Source organism: Ictalurus punctatus, chromosome 19 (genome assembly GCF_001660625.3).
Source record: "Ictalurus punctatus breed USDA103 chromosome 19, Coco_2.0, whole genome shotgun sequence".
In the NCBI taxonomy this organism is placed as follows: Eukaryota; Metazoa; Chordata; class Actinopteri; order Siluriformes; family Ictaluridae; genus Ictalurus; species Ictalurus punctatus.
This window is the reverse complement of record NC_030434.2, coordinates 21,375,621-21,397,448: the sequence shown is the minus strand read 5'-3', so window position 1 is coordinate 21,397,448 and position 21,828 is coordinate 21,375,621. Positions and strand designations below refer to the sequence as shown.

Genomic DNA, 21,828 nt, shown 5'->3' with positions numbered 1-21,828 from the left:
TTTACAGATACCAATAACGGTATCTGTAAATATAATAAGTTGTGCAGTACCTGCCAATACCCAGTTAATCAACCGATAGTTATTAAAATTGATACTGAATGAAAACATAACACTCAAAGTAAAATATTGCTGAACTTTATTCCAAAAATAAACAGTACTGACTGTACCATGAAAATATATATTATATAATATAATCTAATAAAAGATACACATCCAAACTGAACCAAAAAGTAACACTCCAAATAACAAATAAAAATAGAGACATCCAAAATGAATCAAAAAATACTTCACATGACACAACAGAATTTGTCAGTGATGGTTTTTATTTCGGCTCTTGAGGCCGCACTCATACTGTATAAAGACGACGGACCCTGCTCGGCCACTCCCGCAACGGACGCATCCGGGAAAAACTTTCAGTGTGGATAGTTCCAGCAAACGGTTATCGGTGCTGATTAATCAACAAAACCAACCGATCAGTCAGTCGACCTCTAAAAAAAAAAAATCCTGCTTGGCACTAATATCAGCACTGGAATGAATGGCCTTCATACATTGACCAATAGAGAGGCACTTTATTAACATCTCAAATTCAGATAACGCAGCATCTGAAAATGACCGTTGTCTAGTAAATGGTTTTCAAACCACTGATCTTGAATAAGAATGTCTTGATGATGTATTCGGATGATAAGACACCAGCCTCATCATCCGGAAACCACTAAACACTCATTATCTTTTTGCTATTGGTGCGCTTTTGCGTAGACTGTGCTTTCATGTTTGACCAAACCAGCAAACTTCTAACTTATACTGATACTTCGGTGTATCCTAGGGTTCTGACACTTTTGGTTCTTAAACTGAAGAATGTTTAGCATTTACTATTTTGACTGCAATTACAATTTAATGCAGTTTAGTACCAGAAGTGCACACATTATCTAGAGAACAGTCATAGGTTACATGAACAATATGGGTTCTTAAACAGAGAAGGTGAATACAACGCATAAATGATTTAATAGTACTGTAAATGTATTATAGGTAATAATGTTTTATACGTACAGATTAATTAAGTTTTCTAAATTATCAACAACAAAAAAAAATTGTTCCCCAGCACGATCAGTCACAGTCCATTAATACTGCTCTAATTTGAAAACGTAGTAGGTTTAGTATTTTTAATTCAATTTTAATTTAAAAAAAAATTTTGTAGGTTCAATATTATTTTTGTAAGTCCACACTGGCCGAATGAAACAAGGCAGTGTGCCGTGACAGGACAACAAGCCTTAAGGTTGATGAAAGAAAAACGTATTTTTTTTGCTGTAAGAACAGGCTGAGTCATTTGTAGTGAGAGCTTTTTCACTGTTTCTCTGTGACAGGTATCATCATGGTGGGTGTGATCGTGGGTTCAAAGAAGACTGGCATCAATCCTGACAACGTAGCCACGCCAATTGCGGCCAGCTTCGGTGACCTCATTACTCTAGCCATCCTAGCCTGGATCAGTCAAGGGCTCTATAACTGCCTGGGTGAGTGTGAGAGAGACAGACAAACAACAGACAGACAGAAAACGACAGAAAGACTCAGACGGGACCGATAAAGAGAGACAAACAAAGGGAAAGAGACCAACAGAAATAGAGATAGATGAAGGGAGAAGAGAGTGACGGACAAAGAAAAAGAGGCTGACAGACCGAGAGAGATGAAGAGAGACAAACAAGAGAAAGAGACTGGCAGAGAGACAGAGACAGGTGACTGGAGAGAGAGATAGACAGACAGAAAAAGAGAGAAAGACTCAGATAGACAAAAGAAGTTAGAGACTGATGAAGGGAGAAGAGAGTGATGGACAAAGAAAAAGAGGCTGACAGACCGAGAGAGACAGATGAAGAGAGACAAACAAGAGAAAGAGACCAACAGACCGGCAGAGAGACTGAGACAGGTGATTGGAGAGAGAGACAGACAGACAGACAGAAAGAGAGGGAAAGATGCTTATAGACAAAAGAAGTGGGGGCCAATGAAGGAAGACATAGAGAGAAACAGCCAGTTAGAGAGACCAAGGGAGACAAACTGAGAAAGAGACCAACAGACAGAGAGAGACAGTCAGACAAAAGGAGAGATAGACAAAGATAGAGAGAGAGTGAGAGACAGGGAGAAAGCAGGACAGAGAGCAGAAGCAGGTTAAATAAAAGGAAATCAATAGTGCATGTGCATGTATTTTTAGTTAGTACCACAAGAGGGCAGCAGAGTAATGTGAATGCTGAATGATCACTGTTCTGATCTGCTCTAACAGTGTACAAAGTCTCTGTTTTTCAGGTTTTAGTATTTACATTGAAATTGAATATAGCATTCAAATATAACATGTGTATTAGATTATCTGTGCTATGTAAAGTTAAGGAGCTGACATGTTTTATGTTTGCACCGTGCTGCTAATGAGGCGACATGGGCTGCGTGGAGAGAATGCTGCACAATAGCACTTCTGTAGCAGAGTTCATACCTTTCCCATCCCTCCCTGTCAGACCCCTGGACTAGAGTAAGACATGAATGACTGATTCATTCTCAGAAACACATACTCAGTGACTTGAAATTCTTCTCCGTCTGCATGCTTTATTTAATGGTACAGATCATGTGACTTGGTGCTGCATGTGTGCGGTGGGAAGATGTGGAGGAAATTGCTTCTGCTAGTGATGGGACAGGACAGTAGTGTTTTAATTTGCTGATTATAACATGACTTTGATTCTGAAGTCGGGTCAGCATTCCTTTAATGTCGTCACTGAAATTTACTCAGCCTGTTGTTTTATATAGAGAAAGCTTATGCCTCAGATAATTTGTCTGAGTTACCAATTCTTCTAATACAGAATATCTTTCTGAAAATGAATCTGATCATGATCATCATGAGCACTGTTATTCTTCTCAATCTGAATTCTTTATATAATGCTCCCAATTCCTTATTCATTTAATTTTTACTGGACAATGTATTAATCCTTGCTTCCTTTCACCCTTTCTTCCTTTACTTCCTTACTTCCTTTATGACTTATCTTTGTTCTTCCTTCCTTACGTCTCTACTTAGTTCTGTTCCTGCTTACCTACTTCCTTCCTTCCTTCCTTCCTTACTTACTTCTGTTCTTACTTACTACTTCTTCCTTCACCTACTTCATTGCCTACTTACTTAGTCACTGTACTTCCTTCTTTCTTCCTTGCTTCCTTTCTCCCATTAATACTTACCTACTTCCTTCCTTCCTTCCTTCCTTCCATCCGTCCTATCTTACTTACGGCCTTACTTACTTCCTTGCTTACCTCCTTAATTCCTTCTGGTTTCTTCTTTATTCCCCTGTCATACAACAGTCACCAATCAGGGAGGTCGAAGGCTAACACATGCTTCCTCTGAGACAGCCAGCCAACCATATCTGTTCAAACTGCTCATGCTAGCACAGGGAAGCATATCTCACTCAGAGCAATTTCTCATTGCTTTCCATTTGGAGGAAAGCAATATCTATCCTCTTCCACATACATGAGCTAACAGACACCTATAATCGGCTAGCGTGACCGGTGTTAACAGGAGAGAGTAACGTCCTCCCTCCCACCCCGAAACCCTCAGAAACAGAACACTTAATGGTAAAGCAAGAATAAAACAAACATTTCAGTTAACTTCCTTTTCTTTTTGAACTTGAAGTTTTCCTATTTCTTCTCAGTTAGTTTGATTTGCTTCCAAGTTCCTAAATCCATTGAATCGACCCGACTGACAGTTGACTGTCAGTTTTTTTTTTCCCATAAATCTGTGTGATGAGACAACACAGATTACACATTTAAATGAGGGATACAAAATATTAACCCTTCGATGGGGAACCTTGTAGCTCTCTTTTAATGTTTAAGAAAATGATACAAATAATGCATCTGTTTGAAGTCACCCTTTCTTATTATGACAAAAGGGAAAAAAATACATACACGCGCGCACACGCACACACTTTCCACCTGCTGACACAACCAACGCAGAGGCAGATGTCCTCACAACTCCCACACACTGCATCACACACAGACCGTCTTAAATGTTTGGGTTTCTTCTGTTAAATTAGTGACTCCGTGACATAGCATCTTGTCTTTTTCTCTCTTTTTTTATCCCCTTGCCTCTTCCTCAGCCGCTGTCTGAGAGGTAAAGTGAGGTGAACAGCTCGTGCCACTTTGTGCCAAAATCCAGCCACCGTGCCAGCCAGCAAACAGCGGCTCATGCCATCATGAACCCAGGCCCAGTCGGGCCTGCTCTCACTAAATATAGTCACACAAACTCAGACGTTCCCTATTAAGGATCGGACGACTGAGGCTTGTGTAAATGTATGCAGATTTGTTGAACAGTGATTAAGATGTGATAGAAAGCTAAGTTTGAGGTGGTTAATGCGCATTAAAATCATCTGTGTCATTTTTGGGTCAGTGGCCCTTATTCATTAAAGTTGCATACAACAGATTGCAGATTTGAGCTCCAAGAATGATGTACAAACAAATGTGCGTCTGATTCAAGAAACTAGAAATGATTTGTATGGAAATGTGCAAGCTCCCACCCACTCATCTCTCATTTCCACATCACATGCGTATCCCGATTTACCCTCATATACATCTAATTTACATAAAACCTTAATTTACGCAGGTGTTGCGACAGTGAGTCAATACAAAAAGCAGTAATCAGACAACAGTGATATCTGAGAAAAAGAGTAAATCGAGAAGGGGAAAAAAAAATCTGTGAAGCTTAGTTAGAGGTGTTTTGACTTTGAGAATGCGGGGAAAAAAAAATGGTATCAGGTTTAAGCAATTAGCGTTGTAGGACTTTTTGGAGCTCAAGCCGTCAGGTTGAACTAAATATAGACATAAGGAACTGATGGTGGAATTCGCAAACACAAATTTTACGATGAGATTTTGAAGTATGTACAAGTGCCCATGTCTTTTCACCGCGTGAGTAAGTCTATTTCTTTAGCCATTTCAAAACACATTACGTTTATGCCATTTGGCAGACGCCCTTACCACAGCTCAAGGGCCCAGCAGTGGCAGCTTGGTGGGATCAGAACTCATGACCTTCCAATCAGTAGTCCAATGTCTTAACCACTGAGCTACTCACTGTGTCTGTTGGTATTAGTGTTAACTCTCTCTTAATATCCATCTCTTTCAGACTCTCACCCATACGTGTCGTCTCTTGTGTGTGCCTTCTTCATGTCTCTGACTCCGGTGTGGATGATCATCTCATCCAAACACCCGGCGAGCCGACAGCTCCTCTACTCTGGCTGGGAGCCTGTCATCACCGCCATGGTCATCAGCAGGTCTCTTACACACACACACACACATGCACGCACACACGCACTTGCAGTACATGCATCATCTCTTAACTTGACAACTCAAACATATTTAAACATTGCCTGTCAGATCACAATTTCTAATGTTTGAGTGGTGGTGTTTTTTGTTGTTTTTTTCGTCCATCTCAGTATTGGAGGTCTGATCCTGGATAAAACCGTGTCCGACCCCAACTTGGCTGGCATTGTGGTCTACACCCCTGTCATAAACGGTAAGACCAGCTCAGTTTGGATCCCAGCTTCAAGTAAAACTTGTAGTGACATTCCCAAATATATTTGATTTTAACCTCCCAACTCATTTGGAACATTTACGCCTACAGGCAGGATTTTCAACACTGATGCTTGCGGGGATTCTTTTTCAATTTGTAGTCCGTCAGTTTAGGTTATGAAAATGAAAAATGTTCTGTAAAGAGCTTTGTTCAGTCCGCACTCCATAAATTGCATTATAAATGGTAATTAGGACCTTCGTGTTGAATATTAAGTACTGGTAATATCTGTAAATTTCAAGAAGTCGTATTTTTAGCAGAGCGAGCCGCTTTTATGATTTGAATGGCTGAATGCTGCTGTTTAGAGAAAATGGCAGATGACCATTTGAGCAAAAGCTTTAGGGTAAGTTCATTTTGGATGTGTAGCGTATGGTTGTTAATCACACCCATGATGGCTCCTTTCTCTCTATAATGCGGCATCTCAATAGGGAGTGATAAGATTTTAATTAAAACACACTGATGTGAGGTGTTAAACCAGCTTGATCCTTGCCCACTCTATTATTGGACAGCTGATTGTGTGTGTTTGTGTGTGTGTACAGGGATATTTAGGTGACTCAAAAATCTACATTCACATAAGCCTCAGACACAATATGATATGGCTCGGCAGTCTTATCAACACACTGACCAACATTATATGCCCCTGATGTGGTGCTGGCTGCCATGATTAACTGTATCACACAGCTGTATGTGTGGGTGTATGTAGTCTCGCACAGCATGACATCTGGCATTCACTAGAGAGTCTGGTACATTTTGTCAGTAGGCCAAGATCTGCCTACTTCCAGAGAAAGATGCTGAGGCCTATACAGACCTGCAGCCCATCAGCAAACACAAGATCTCTGTCACTCAACACTAACTGCTTCCAACGAAATTTCTTTAAAAATAACTTTTAAAGATCGGAATCTGTTAATGCATTTTTCAATCCAGTGACTAAATCCTGCTCTGAAAACTCACCGTGTCACGATGTATAAAAGTTTTCTCGTTGGAAACCAGCACAGAGAGCTTGCAACCTTCAAGAATCTGAAGCTTGTTTCCCGAAAAGTGAGCAAATCGTACATCAGATTCTCACTGGTTTGTCGGTGAATTGTGTGATGCTAACACTAGTGTATACAAGTATGAATATGCAAGTGTGATATTCACAATTTCTGTATGGGCTGTAAGAAGGTTAAAAGCTGTTGGTATTAGTTTATCTGGACTTCTCAGGGGTACACAAATCATTACTTTATTATCTCACTCATCAAACAAGTGAAGGCTCAAATGTGCTTGCCCACTCCCGTGTATTGGTTTTCTGAGAACCTGTTTCACTTGATTTAAAAAATTGGGAGCTAAAGTAATTACTACATCACTATTTAAGTGCCTTAATATAGTTAGCTACAGAGCTGCAGTTACAGAATCAGCCACAGAAATTATGAAGTGTTAGATTGTGCTTGTGCTTTTCTAATGCCATTGTAATTGACTAGCAATTGATTCATGGTTTCATTTATCTCCTTTTCTGCATAGAATGCTTTCATTGTTGTAAATGTTTTTTTGTTTTTTTAAAATCCCTAAACGTCCAGTATTGCTATGGCTGTACTGTGTCTTGGCAAAACCTCATCAAACCTATATGCACATCGTGTTCCATAATATCAAGTCTCATCAATTCCTATGATGCACATTCAAAGACAGTATGTCATTATCTGTGGAACTGCACTGTGCATAATTTACCGCCTTATAGCTTTGCATAAACCATTATTAGCTTACGTAGACTTTACTGTGGGAGTCTTGCATGAAAGATTTCTTCTCATCCTCATCTGTTTGCTCACAGAAAGCCATGTGACATTGGCATTTTAACTTTATTTTATTTTAAGCACTAGGATTTGCTGAGTCAACATGAGTGTGCTATCAGCAAGGACGAAAATTATTAAAGCAGTGTGATTTTATAGTTTGAATGGATCATTTCAGGGACACCTTCTATGAATTAACAATGTCCTTCCTCAGGTTATCATTTTTACTTCCTTTCTAGGGAGATTAATGTGATTCAAAGCATTTTAGCCACAGTGTGCTTTCTGTTGTACTTTTGTGAAGTCAAAAGAAATTGGACACCAGCAAAGACATAAACTCAGTCGGACACAGACATAAGCACAGACACAGTCTCAGTCAGGCATGGACACAAACTCGGTCAGAACCAGACAACAGCACAGACACAAGCTCGGTCAGTAACAGGCAAACAGCACAGACACAAGCTCGGTCAGAAACCGACAACAGCACAGACACAAACTCATTCAGAAACAGACAACAGCACAGACACAAGCTCGGTCAGAAACAGACATGAGCACAGACACAAGCTCGGTCAGAAACAGACATGAGCACAGACACAAGCTCGGTCAGAAACAGACATGAGCACAGACTCGAGCTCGGTCGGATACAGACATGAGCACAGACTCGAGCTCGGTCGGATACAGACATGAGCACAGACTCAAGCTCGGTCGGATACAGACATGAGCACAGACACAAGCTCAGTCAGACACAAACAACAGCACAGACACAAGTTTGGTCAGTAACAGACACCAGCAAAGACATAAACTCAGACACTGACATAAGTTAAGACAGATGCTGACGTGAGCTCAGACAATCACGAGCACTGACACATGCTAAGACAGACACTGACACAAGTATAAACACTGACTCAAGCACAGAGAAGAGCTCATTCACACATAGACACGAGCACAAATACAGACACAAGCTAAGAATGACACGAGTACAGACGTAAGTACAAGTGTGCTGTCAGCGAAGACAGAGTTATTATTGGAGTATTATTGTGATTTTATATTTTGAATGGTTCATTTCAGGGACACCTAGTCTAAAATGTCCTTCCTCAAGTTGTAATGTTTACTACATTTCTAGGGACATTGCTGTCATCCAAAGCATTTTAGCCGTAGTGTGATTTCTGTTTGTAAAGTCAAAAGAAATTAGATCATTATAACCCTTTCTTTAGCCAGAAACGTAACCAAATACTTTTTTTTTTGTTTTCCTTTGGAGGAGGCCTTAATTCCTGGTGACATAATTTAATGCTAATACTTAATTATACTCTTGAATTTAAACTATATCCACTATATCTACACTCATGTGAAAAAATAAGTACACCCCATGGAAATTGTAGGCGTTTTCTGACATATTTGGACAAACAAGCATTTGTTCATTTTTTTTAAAAACAGTGCCTATTAATGAAGTTGATAAACCTGAACAAGCTTTTTCAATCATTAGCTTTGTCAAGCATTTATTCAACAGAAATAAAGTTCCATAGGGTGTACTTATTTTTTCACACGACTGTATATATATTTTTTGGTGTAATTGAGTACATTTTATGGCTATTTATTATTTTTCTATCTACTGTATTCTTCATAGCATATCTAATGCTTGTTTGAAATGCAACCACTGCTAATTATGTCATATGCTGGGGAAAACATGGCAAATTTTATCTCTATAGGTTGTCTTTTTTTTTTTTTTTTTTTTTTTTTTTTTTGGGTTTCTGCTCTCCTTTATCCTGTCTGTATGTCTATTTTTTTTAAGGCTGCTGGTTGTAAAAATGTATTACTGCACATATGGACAGCACTCAATTCTTCTTAGCCGTGTCAAAAGCTGGAAATGAATAGAGTGAGTGAGTGAGCGATAGAGAAGAGTATAAAATGAGAGTGTATATTAAGATGAAAGTCAGGTAAGATGAAAACCGTACCTCATAGCAGGAAGTGATGAATGTATTGTATTACTTTAGCCAGTCTCAGGACTGATGACTTTTTCAATCTGGAAAGTGTGTCTGAGAGAAATGTTAATATCTCTGCTGTGCAGGTATTGGTGGAAACCTTGTGGCCATCCAGTCTAGCCGCATCTCGACACACTTGCACTTACACAGCACCCCAGGAGAGGTACCGGACGAGGCCAAGGGCTGCTACTATCCCTGCCGAACTTTCTGTGGCTCAGGTAACCTCACACAAACCTCACAGAACCCTGCACCAATTTATCACATATTGAAACAAAAAAATCTAGGCGGATTCTCATTAAAACTGGAAATGAGGAACAACACAGGTTGTCAGATACATGGAACTGATAAATATCCTGTGTATCCGGCAGTCAGATTGTAATCAGCAACCAGGCTAACCAGAGGCACATTTGAGAGTGGTTCAGATATCAGGATAAAATACACATTATGGATGATTTGCACTTTTAGCTTCCTCTGGTATGGTAATGAAATTTCGGGTTTTGGATTTGCACCTCATTGTATGTAGGTCCTGGAGTTTGTGATTAAATATCTACCCAATGGTCAAAATAAATGTATTTAAATACGACGACGATGCATCTCTACTTGGCTTTCTAGTAGTGTTCGTTCCCTGGCTGCCTTTATTTGTAAATGCATGAGTCATGCGGGTGCTCGAGAAAACAAAGCCAAGCGCAGACTGCCACTCAGCCTACTGCTTTCTCCACAACAGACAGTGAAGGACTAGGAGAGAGGTTAGATGAAAGAGAGAGAGATAAAACACAGAACTTGATTAAGTGCATGCAGTGCTTACAGAGCAGTGTGTATTTAACAGAGACTTGGATATTGTGCAGCTCTGTGTAATATAAACAGTGGAAGTGAAAGCCAGCGCAGAGGCCTCGAGCTGGCATCTCTTATGCTTTTAGCACACATTTCTCAAGTCTGCTTGGAGGACTGAGGGGAACAGAAATGCCGGGTACAGATGTCCAAGCACACAGACACACAAGGGGTGCAGCGCCTACTGCCAGGCTGGCGTTACCATCTGGAGGAAGAGGCGTAAATCCTCACATATCTCTGAGGAATCTGAAACTCTGTGCAAAAACTGAAAAAAACAATTTTCTACATGTACGTAAAAGCAGATGTACAGCCCCGTATAGCTCAGTGGTGGTCCTGTAGTGATCCGTACGTCAATCACTCAGAAACAGACTGTTAACATATACCTATGGATTGCACGTATGTGGTATGATTATGGTATGGTGTGATCATTTCTACATTTCTGTCTCTTTTTTCAGGAGCCAATCACAGGTCGGCACAAGTGCTGCTTCTATTGGCAGTCCCAGGCCACTTTGTCTTCCTGTACACGATTCACCTGATGAAAAGTGGCCACACCACGTTGACGCCCATCTTCATGGTGGTTTACTTGTCTGCAGCGCTGCTACAGGTCAGTCAGTGAATCTGCAGTCAGAGAATACATATGTTTTAGACATGTTTTAGTGAGACAATGCACTGCCCAAATAAAAAGCTTTTATTTAATACAGTTGGACTAAAAAATGGTTTCATACTTTTTTTTCTCGATGCAGGGAGAGAGAAGGGAGAGTGTAAAGAACAATGTGTAGCTCAGAAAGTGCTAAATAAGTTAAATCACGTGTTTTGAATGGAGTGGCAGAATGTCCCCACAATTACCTTTTCAATCACTAGGTGTGTCTTAATGTAGGGTATATCCAAGATAGGTTATTCTTAGTTAGAAGTGGTATAAGAAGGCTTGTCCTCCATGTTCTGTAACACATAATCAAGGCAGCATTTCATGGTTAATCACACAGGTAGTGTTATCTTTTGGTTTTAACTTGTATTTTCTCCACTTTTCAAAATTTTCCAACCTTGCATTATGCAGGAAGAGTGATTTGATGGTCTAGGAGGATGTACCAGTTGCAGATTTTCACAAATTACAAAACGACATTCACCGGATTCTCCAAAATGAGTCAGCCTAAAGTAGTGTAACAGACAAAAATGCACCCAGCTTGTGATATTCTGGTCATCGCTGGTCATCAGACACACCGCTAAAATCACAAAATGCTTCTGAAGTGAACTATGACTCGTATAGTAATACGACGTGAAAGTAGGCATTTGATGTGATCTTGTAGACGTCAAATGACTTAATGATTTTTGTAGAATAAGTGGATTAGTAATTAGTAGAACATTTAGGGCCAGGCTGTTATAGTGAAGTAGTCGACACGCTGGTGTGTTGCGGTCTGATGTGAAGCGGAGTTACTGTTACGACCGTAAAGTTGATTATTTTACTATGGCAGCACCTACCGGTGTATTCCACTAAAGCAATTTGCCAACGCGTACAGTTGATGTATTAATAAATGTCGCATTACATTTTTTTATCCATTTATACTTACATTTAATGCTGTGGAACTTCCTTGAGACAAGTTAGGTATTTATCATTAACTTTATAGTAGCTGTGAACACTCGTTCCCTCATCAGCCTGTCTTTCTTTCTCTTTTGAATTAAAGACTAACTATGTATTTTTTCATGTTACACAGATTTTCCCTTGTTGGAAAACTTGGTGTTAAAAAGTGCTGACACTGGGGACTCCTTCCATAAATGTGAAGGGAAAAAAGTTTCTTTGCAGAAAGCTACGCTATAACAACAATTTTAATGTTGTTGGGATTTTTTTGGTTAAGTAATAGCACATTCTTTAATTTTTACTAATCAGTCCGTACAGGATTTGGCAGTTTTTTTGTGGTTGTTGCGGCCCAGAATGGTTGATTTTTTAAAAATTATTTATTTATTTATTTTCTGCTGTTTTTTTAAAAAATTTGCGATGCTACTTGCAGAGATTTTTTGGGGGGTTTATTTTGTGGAAAACTACTTGAATTGGTGAAATCACAATTGCATGAAATTGTTTTGCATGGTGATGTTTTTAGCTGTACTCGTGCGACGCACATGAGTCGTAGAGGGCTTTGGCTGAATGCGTGTTGTGCACATCTTGGCCCAAATCTGCGGAAAAGCTGCGGTAATTTTGAAAAATTTGAAGCGCCTGCGAATTTTCTGGAATTTTTTTAGAGTTTTCTGGAGTTTCAGTCACAGACCCTGTGAATTAGTGTTTACTGTAGAAACAATAATATATCAGAAGTACTGTCAGATCTGTTGTTACAGAACATTAATCAACACCTTCTGACCAATCAGATTTGAGAATTCAACACTGTCATTGGTATTTGTTGAGCATTATTCTAGAAGTTCACTCACTTTGACCACTGGACTGCTGTAGACATTTCACACTAAAAACCCTTCCTTGGCTTTAGTAACGCATGCTTTTCCAAAATCTGAAAAACTGAAGACTGAACTATTTAGACAATAATTACAATCAATTAAGCAATGACTGTAGTTACAAATATATGACTGAGAAGTATTCATGAGAAGTATGCTAAGAGTGAATGGAATGTGTGGCATTTTTGGGGTGTGCGTTGTGTGGGGTCTCTGTTTATTCTGGGTAAAATTTCTCTGTGCATGGAAAGTGGAAGTTCGCTGAAGCCATGCTATAAATAGACACAGGCCGGCCTGCTGAATCTCCTTTGCTCAGCAAGCTTGAAGTGATTTTAGTGAACTGTGTGCAGGTTAATACAGACCTCAGCAATAGTACTTCAATGATTTAAAAACTAGATGCTAGCCTCGCACTATTAGAAATGCGAGAAAAATGCATCTATATGAACAAAGCAGGCCTCAGATCAGGCTGCAATGATTTATGAAGCGAGAGATGGTCAGTTGAGTACAGTACATAACATCAGAGAATATGAAGTTGACTCATTTACAAGCTGTGTAAATTTGATATAGTGTAGCTTTTATATAGTTTTTTGACCACTTTTAAGTAACTGGACCTGATAACATCAAGATCTTGATTTAAACGATGGATATTCTGATAAGACTCGACTTTTTTTTTTTTTAAAGGTAAAATGTCTAAAGATAACAGACTTAAAACCTATGTCTTGAGGCTTTTCCAGAATATCCTTCCAATTAGTAAGTTCTTGAATACAAATGTTGATGGAAATTTGATGGGAAAGTTTCTGTGCCTTTCTTTGCCACAATGTCAGAAAAAGTATTGTGCCACAATTTGCCATGATCTTGATATTATATTGTCGTATTGGGCAGCTGTTCATATTTGAATTTTATCCATCCATTCATTTTCCATACCGCTTATCTTACACAGGGTCATGGGGAGCCCGGAGCCTATCCCACAGGACTCAGGGCACAAGGCAGGGGACACCCTGGACGGGGTGCCAACCCCCTCGCAGGGCACAGTCGGGCACACAAATTCACACACTAGTAACCGAAGTACTCGGAGGAACCCCCGAATTACGGCAAAAACATGCAAACTCTGCTCACATAGGGTGGAGTCGGGATTCAAACCCCCAGCCCTGGAGGTGTTAATAGTTATTCTTAATAGTAGGAAGCAATGTGGACAAAAGTGTTTGTAGGATGCCAGAATTCAAAGCCTTCCATTTTTAAAATTTTTTTTTTTTTACTTTTCCATCGGGATATACAATTCTTTCCTAAAATATACTTCCTGATATACACCAGATTTTTATTCCTCGTTGCAGCTGGTGAGATGCAGCATACTGCTATGGCATTAAAGTGCTTGATGATCCAAATAAAATAGGACAGTAAAGATGTTTTTGCTGTGAATGGATGTCGTCATACATTTTTAAAATTTATTTTTATTATTTATTTATTTATTTTTAAAGAAGAAGAAAAAAAAAGAAGCTTTTTCTCATTCTGATACCAGACAATGATTAATTGCTTGGACGCTATTTACAGTCCCCTCCGAGTGCTGTAATGGCCAGGCCGTTTATTTTGTTTTTGCTATACGCACAGAATTGGTGGGTTGTTATCTCTAGATATAAATATCAGGAAATGAAAGCTGAAATTCTGATCTACTGTCTCGTATTCATCTTTTGATCCCACACCCAAATGTCTTCAGTGTATAGCAAAAAACAATTGAATTGGCCTTGCTGTTTCAATACTTTCGGAGGGGACTGTATATCCAAGCCATTTCCCTTCAATATTTTTCTGTGGTGAAAATGTATGGTTTTCTATTCATACGTTTTCTAGGTAGCTATGTAGTTTGTGTGCTCATATCACACTCTATCCAGGTGAAACCATGGCAACTGTAATTCAAGATAAGAACATGTACTAGCCATGCACGTTGGGGGTGTCAGGAACAAAATAGAAAATGCTACCTTCTAAGTCTGCATTTGGAAGCCTTGGAAAGTTTTCACATAATGAACCTTTTGAGCTGCCTTCATCTGGCTGATTTTTGAATGCACCATACAGGTATTCTTCACCATCATACATATCCAGTAATCCTGTGCGTAATAAAATGTTGATGGTAAATGCCAGAAGAGGAGAAGCAGTTTGTGGACAAAGGCATTTTATTACTTTTATAGATATCTTATAACCTATGTAAATGCAGAGTGAGAGACTATCACCAACAGTTTGTGATTGTGACAAAGACGTGCTGATTGTTTGCCTCCATGAGTTCACCGCGAGCATCTGCTGATCTCTGACCCATAACCTTTGACCTGTACACCACTAAGGAACTAGGCCTACATGCAGAATTCCAAAGGAAACCAGTGGCTTCTTGTTGCATTAATGGAGTCTTGGCACACGGTTGTTACGTATAGACTGAGCCTGTGCTGAGGGGCCATTAGTGAGCCACGGTGGCAGCAGTGTGCATTCGAGAGGGCAAAGAGAAAAGAAATGCTCTCGTCAAAGGCGTGGGAAAGTGCTCGAGTGGCCGCGACCACACAAAGACCTGCAGCTAGTGTGACACATGCGGCATATTGATTGCGGTATCTGCGATATGTGCATGTTTTCAAACAGCCATGCAGATATTTGTGTTAGACTGTTACTTCTCAGATGTGGTTCATGCTAGTAACCATTTACTGTGGAAATGTTTGTGTTCCCTTAGAATAAAATGAAGGAATGTAATTTCTAAAAACCCAGCAGGTGTTTGTGTGTGCGCGTGTGCGTGTTTAAATAGATTAAGAAAATGAAATACTCTAAAAGCTCTGTTATATTTGAATGTCATTTAAATAATCTCTTAGATTAATAGCTTGTATTCCTACCATTTGCCTTTAGAACTGCCTCCATCCTGTTGCATATCCTCTGAACAGCATTTGGATCTTCTCGGTCGTAATCATCAGGCTCCATAGTAATATTCAGGACTAAGCTGTTAGTGTTTGTTAGTAATAATTCTTTCAGATCTTATACACTGCCTTCTTCAGATCAGTTCTGGATGACACTCAAAGTCTTGGCTTCTTGTCTAGTTGTAGGAGATGAAATTTGAACATCTTGAAATTCTTTGTAATAAATAAATAGTAAAAATTAAAGTACTATTGCTGCCCCCCAACCGTTAGTGTAAATAAGCTTCTTTTTTTTTTAATGGGGGTTGCAAACTTTTGCAGTCCTGTCTATTTGTGTGTCTGAGAGGGAGAGAGAATTTACCAGGCTGGGACAGTAAACATATTTGAATGGGAGAGGATATTTTTAATCATCATTCTACTATTTTGTGTGCATGCTGTGTACAGTCTGTGCGTGTGCATGTTTGTGGAGGGTGGAAACATCATCCCAGATCCTGTTAGTTTGTATAAATTAGCAAACCATCCAGCTTAAATACTCCTTAGTTTCTGTAGCAACTTCATCACGTTTTGTTGTTCATGAGAAGTGTTTGTATGTAATTACTGCAGTTTTTAGACAAGTTTACAGTTAAGAATACACTACAGACTGAAAAAACCCCAAGATTTTATAAAGAGAACGCATGCAGAGGAAGCATTATTATAGGATTTGTAACACAGCCATACTGTATGTATTGCCTACTCACCCATTAACAATTTTATACCCTAATACTCCACGTATAATCGTCATATTGCATCGCACTGGCCAGTGAAGTATCTACTTTTTTATCTCACCTCCATCCAAACAAACTTGGAAAGACACTAAAAAGGCATCTCGGTTCCTCCAAGTGCCAAGTCTACCTCTGTGCACCGCTTCCCAGAGAGTTTCACACCAGTCTGTCACTCTGATTAATGTACTGCCTTTATTTTTATTTTTCTGCTAAATGAAAGTCATTCACGTACACACACTGAGGAAAGTTTATGCGATGCTGTGCATCGCAGCCTTGAAACTAGACCCAAACATCATTACGGAGGATTGGCAAGGTGATGAATGTTAAAAATTCAAAAGAAAATTCAGAAGTCACTTTTATGAAGTTTTTAAATCTGCAGCATTTAAGGATAAGAAAGAATGGACATGGGTAAATCATAATACCGCCATTTAATTTCTACTCTGTGTCCTTATGGCTTAAAAGTGATCACATTTGTATGCCCTTTATGACTTAATCATATAACAGTACATCCAAGCAATGTATAGGCTACATCCTGGTCCTTATTAGATTATATTTTTTATCTGATACTTTGACATTTAATTTTTTTTTTGTTCATTGTCTGACCAAATTCCCTGTAATGTTAAACTGTGTTGTTTATTCTCTTAATAACATCTCTGGCAATGTCATCATCAGCTGAAATCACTGATTCTTAAACGGAGAGCTCTCCTCTGTAATCACGTTTGCATCTAGTTCCAAGGCAACGACGCACAGCAGCAACTTCAGCTAACCTGCTTAAACTTTCCTCCGTGTGTGTATGTGAATAACTTTCACTGCAGAAAAAGTAGTACTTAAGAATTTTTCAATTCAGTTTTATTTGTATAGCACTTTTTACAATGGACATTGTCTCAAATCAGCTTTACAGAAACATATAAACATGGGATACAGATTTTAAATATATAAACACAAAGAAGGCTTTGTGCTTAAACAAATATGGCATCAATATGAAAGCTATAGTGTGTCTGTATGTTTAAGATAAAATGAATATGTAAACGATTGCATGTTATTTTATATATTCTTATTTTGTGTGAACCAAATGTGGATTTTTTTTATTATTATTAATTATATATTTATTTTTGTTGGAAGAGAGCCAGTAATTCTGCAGTTAACTGTATTTAAATCATTGCACATGACAATACCTTCCTTTACATGATAGTTCTCCTTTGATCAGGATTACACATTTTTATACCACACACACACACACACACACTTTCACAATGTGGAAAATAGGCTTAATTAGTGATGCAGAGTAAGGCCTTCTAAACTTCACACACAAAGACACTGATCCAGTTTGTGTTAATTGTGTGTTAGCGCTTGTGTCACCCGCTCTCTCCGGCTCAGAGCCTCTTCCTTTAAGTGTGTGTGTGTGTGTGTGTGTGTGTGTGTGTGTGTGTGTGTGTGTGTGTACAGGGAGCAGTCAAGTCAAATGGAATCACTTAACATAGACTCATACTAATTTTACACTCCTCAGTCGCCTTGTCTCGGGCACGCTTGGGGAATTTGTTAACAGCTGTGACTTTAAAATATGTTTAATCTGCGCCTGTCTGTCTCGCAGGTGTTCCTCTTGCTGTCTATAGCAGACTGGATGGTCCACGCCATGTGGAAGTCTGGGAAGGACCCGGACAGTTTCTCCATCCCATACCTGACCGCGCTGGGAGACCTGCTGGGCACCGCCCTCCTGGCATTGAGCTTCCACTTCCTGTGGGTGATCGGGGACCGGGACAGTGACGTAGGCGACTAGGGCCAAACCCTTTCACCGGTCATGTGTTGCATCTCGGCCAAAGCCTTGCTGCGTTGCTATTGGACAAGTCCATCCACCGATTAATGGACGTTACCGGTGATTGGCTGACGGTATATCATGTGTGGTGAAATTCACAGAGAGGACCAATGAGGATGGGATTTCCTCATCAGTTGGAACATTTTATAGCGCTTTTTAAAGGACAGAGTTATTTAATATTCAGCTTTTGAGAGATTACTGTATGCTGCTTCATTCCAGTCAAGAGTACAAATTTTGGAAAGAAGGTAAGAATCCTGGGAGGTGTTACTGATCTCTCAGACTTGAATTAACATTATGAATTAACTAATCATCAGCCCATCTTTCTGTTCACATCACATCCATGATTCAGATTAAAAAAAAAAGAATTATCCCATACTCCTCTCTTGCTCTTCCTGCCCTCGTGTAGAGGGGTCTGCACTTTGTAAGACAAACGGTACTTATGTGTTTCGTTCCGTCTGTTCAAACGCTTACTTTTCAGAGTTTACATGTTCTGTTTACACGTATGCAACTCTACAGGACACAAGAGATGTGTTCCTGAGAATCTTCTGCATGTGGGTGATGGCTCAGCGTTTGTCTTTAATGGCTTATTTCCTTCTATTGTCTATACGTCTCGTGTGTATATTTTGCTGTCTTTGTTGGTTTTGCTTTATGGGAGAAAAACAATCTGATCTGTTTTTTTTTATATTCACAATAAATGTTATTTGTTTATAGACAATCTCAGCAGAAGGTGCCTCCTCCTCTCCCAAACACCCCCCCCCCCTTCCCCCAACATGTACGGCGTAACATCATTGTAGTTTACTTTCCTGCTCTATAATAATAATAATAATAATAACAATAGTGTTTTATTTATTTATATTTTCATCAGAGCTACTATAACTCCTATAAGCATAGTGACTCAACACCTGAAAGAACTGTAAGAAGTATTGTGGACCCCAATATTATTTATATTATATATACCACACTATAAATAAACCCTCTGCCGTTTTTCACACAGGAAAAAAAAAATTGAATTAACCCCTTAAGCGATGGATTTTATTCGGCTCTGTGGCATTTATTGTGTATACAGAGTGGAGCCAGGACAAGTCAGACTATGCAGAATGTGTTTGTAATCCTCTTTAATGCGGACCGTCCAGACACAGAAAAAGGTTGTGTATAGCACCCTGAAATACACGACCGACATTCCAATTGTCCCAGAGAGCATTGTGCTTGAGTTCTTTATTACACCATTATGAGGTTGACGCAGACTAATCATCTCTATCTCTTCAGTCTGGGTCTGGAACTGAGGAAAAAAAACCCTGCAAGCCTAGTGTTTATGAGTAGGAGACAACAAGAACACTATGTGGTTCATTTCTGTTGTAGGAAGTAGCAATAGTGATTTCTGTCATGTCAGGAATAAAACACTTGGTGTGTGCTCTTATAGGAAAATAATCATTGATGCCACTCTTACTTGTCTTAAGCTGTACCTCCATTTTAGCCTCTCTAAATTGTGTCCAGTCATGCAGATGGAGAGTAGGAGCTTCCACGTTGCTTGAAAAGAGTGTGGGATGGCAGAGATGGAACTGAGTCATTCTTTCTCTTGCTCACGGTTGCTTGTTGGGCAAATAGTGAAGGGTTGCTAACACTCAGCTGAGAGATTCTTTTCTTGTTGAAGTTAGGTTAAGCAGGAGAAGTGGAATCATGGGTGAAGTGGCTGTTACTGAAGCAAAATAATCTAAACTTCATCTAAGCCAATTAAAAAATGTCCTTTTCCAACTACAAATCTGATGTACTGTAAATATTTTTGAGTAATTGACAGTGGGGGTGTGTGATATGATCATATCACAATTCTCTAAGGTATTTCTACAATACACAATATGTATCACGATCTCCATTTATATACTATACTATATTATCCAGTAAAACAGTAGTATTGCATTTTCTAGAAACATTTATAAAAAAAACTGTTTTTAAAATTTTGTATATTCGAAAAAATACAATTTTTACAGTAACAGTTTAACACAGAGAAGGAGAAAAATCTGTAAGATTTAGTATAAATTTTGAACAAACAAATCAGCTACTTTCAGTCAGTTTCTGTAATTTTTTTTTTAACCGTTAATTTAATAAAAAGATCACAATATCCAAGATATCTCAGAAAAGCATATTGTGACATAATTTAGCACAATATTGCTATTAAAGCTAGCCCTAATTAATTGCTTCCCATTAGCTAGTTCTCCACTATCACACAATAGCTTCCAACCTGGAAGGAGTGAATGCTGTCATGTGTTTCCTGTCAGGAATGTGAACCTAGCCAGGTTTAATTTTACACTATTTTCTCCAATTTAGTCCAATTGCAATCAACTATCTATAAAAACTTTTCCCACAACAGCTAGCAAGTCAACACTAACATATGCTTCCTCCAAGACATGTGAAGCCAGTCATCAAGTTTTCTTTTTAATTCTAATTCTTAACTACTTGGTTATCCCTCATCGCACAACAGCTACCAACTTGTGAGGGTGAAGGCTAATGTGCTTCCTCTAATACACATGAAACAAGCTTGTGTTTCTGAATTGCCACTGATGGAACCTCACTGATCGTTTCAAGAATAGTGGTTTTTTGCTGCCGTTGTTCTGATTGGTAGGAAAGCAATGAATGACATCCTACCAATGTTGGGTAAATTACTTCAGAAAAGTAATTAATTACTAATTACATACGTGAACATTGTACGGTGGTGCTTGTAGAATTTTCTATAAATATGACCTAAAACATCCGATTTTCACACAAGTCCTAAAAGTAGACAAAGGGATCCCAATTGAACAACTGAGACAAAAATATTATACTTGGTCATTTATTTATTAAGGATAATGATCCAATATTACATATCTGTGAGTGACAAAAGTATGTGAAGCTCTAGGATTAGCAGTTTAGTTTGAAGGTGAAATTAGAGTCAGGTGTTTTCAATCAATGAGATGAGAATCAGGTGTGAGTGAGCACCCTGTTTTATTTAAAGAACAGGGATCTGTCAAATTCTGATCTTCACAACACATGTTTGTGGAAGTGTATCATGGCATGAACAAGGGAGATTTCTGAGGACCTCAGAAAAAGAGTTGTTGATGCTCATCAGGCTGGAAAAGTTTACAAAACCATCTCTAAAGAGTTTTGACACCATTTCACAGTCAGATAAATTGTGGTCAAATGGAGGAAATTCAAGACCACTGCTACACTCCCTAGGAGTGATCAACCAACAAAGACCACTCCAAGAGCAAGACGCGTCACATGAGGTCACAAAGGAACCCAGGGTAACATCTAAGCATCAAAAGGCCTCTCTTACATTTTCTAATGTTAATGAGTCCACCATCAGGAGAACACTGAACAACAATGGTGTGCATGGCAGGGTTACAAGGAGAAAAACACTGCTCTCCAAAAAGAACGTTGCTGCCTGTCTGCAATTTGCTAAAGCCAGAAAGCTAATGGAAAAATATTTTGTGGATAAATGAGACCAAAATAGAATTTTTGGTTGAAAAGAAAAGGGTTTGGAGAAAGGAAAGCACTGCATTCCAGCACAAGAACCTTATTTTTTAGGATTATATTAAGAACCTGTTTTGCTGCATCTGGGCCAGGACGACTTCCCATCATCGATGGAACAATGCATCTGAATTATTTCAGCAATTTCTAAAGGAAAATGTCAGGACATCTGTCCATGACCTGAATCTCAAGAGAAAGTGGGTCATGCAGCAAGACAACGATCCTAAACACACGAGGCGTTCTACCAAAGAATGTTTAAAGAAGAATAAAGTGAATGCTCTGGAATGGCCAAGTCAAAGTCCTGACCT

At 39.1% G+C, this 21,828-nt stretch overlaps 1 protein-coding gene across 3 annotated transcripts in view; it reads left to right on the top strand.

Moving 5' to 3' along the window:
- Nucleotides 1–18,734, top strand: part of slc41a2b (solute carrier family 41 member 2b) — a 28,622-nt gene extending 9,888 nt beyond the window's left edge. For all 3 annotated transcript variants that reach the window (XM_017494247.3, XM_017494248.3, XM_017494251.2), the window contains 6 exons: nucleotides 1,362–1,508; nucleotides 5,129–5,276; nucleotides 5,439–5,518; nucleotides 9,395–9,526; nucleotides 10,592–10,740; nucleotides 17,798–18,734. In XM_017494247.3, coding sequence (XP_017349736.1) covers nucleotides 1,362–1,508; nucleotides 5,129–5,276; nucleotides 5,439–5,518; nucleotides 9,395–9,526; nucleotides 10,592–10,740; nucleotides 17,798–17,983 — 842 coding nt within the window. In that variant the 3' untranslated portion in view covers nucleotides 17,984–18,734. The remainder of the gene's footprint in view (nucleotides 1–1,361; nucleotides 1,509–5,128; nucleotides 5,277–5,438; nucleotides 5,519–9,394; nucleotides 9,527–10,591; nucleotides 10,741–17,797) is intronic.
- Nucleotides 18,735–21,828: the final 3,094 nt, after the last annotated feature.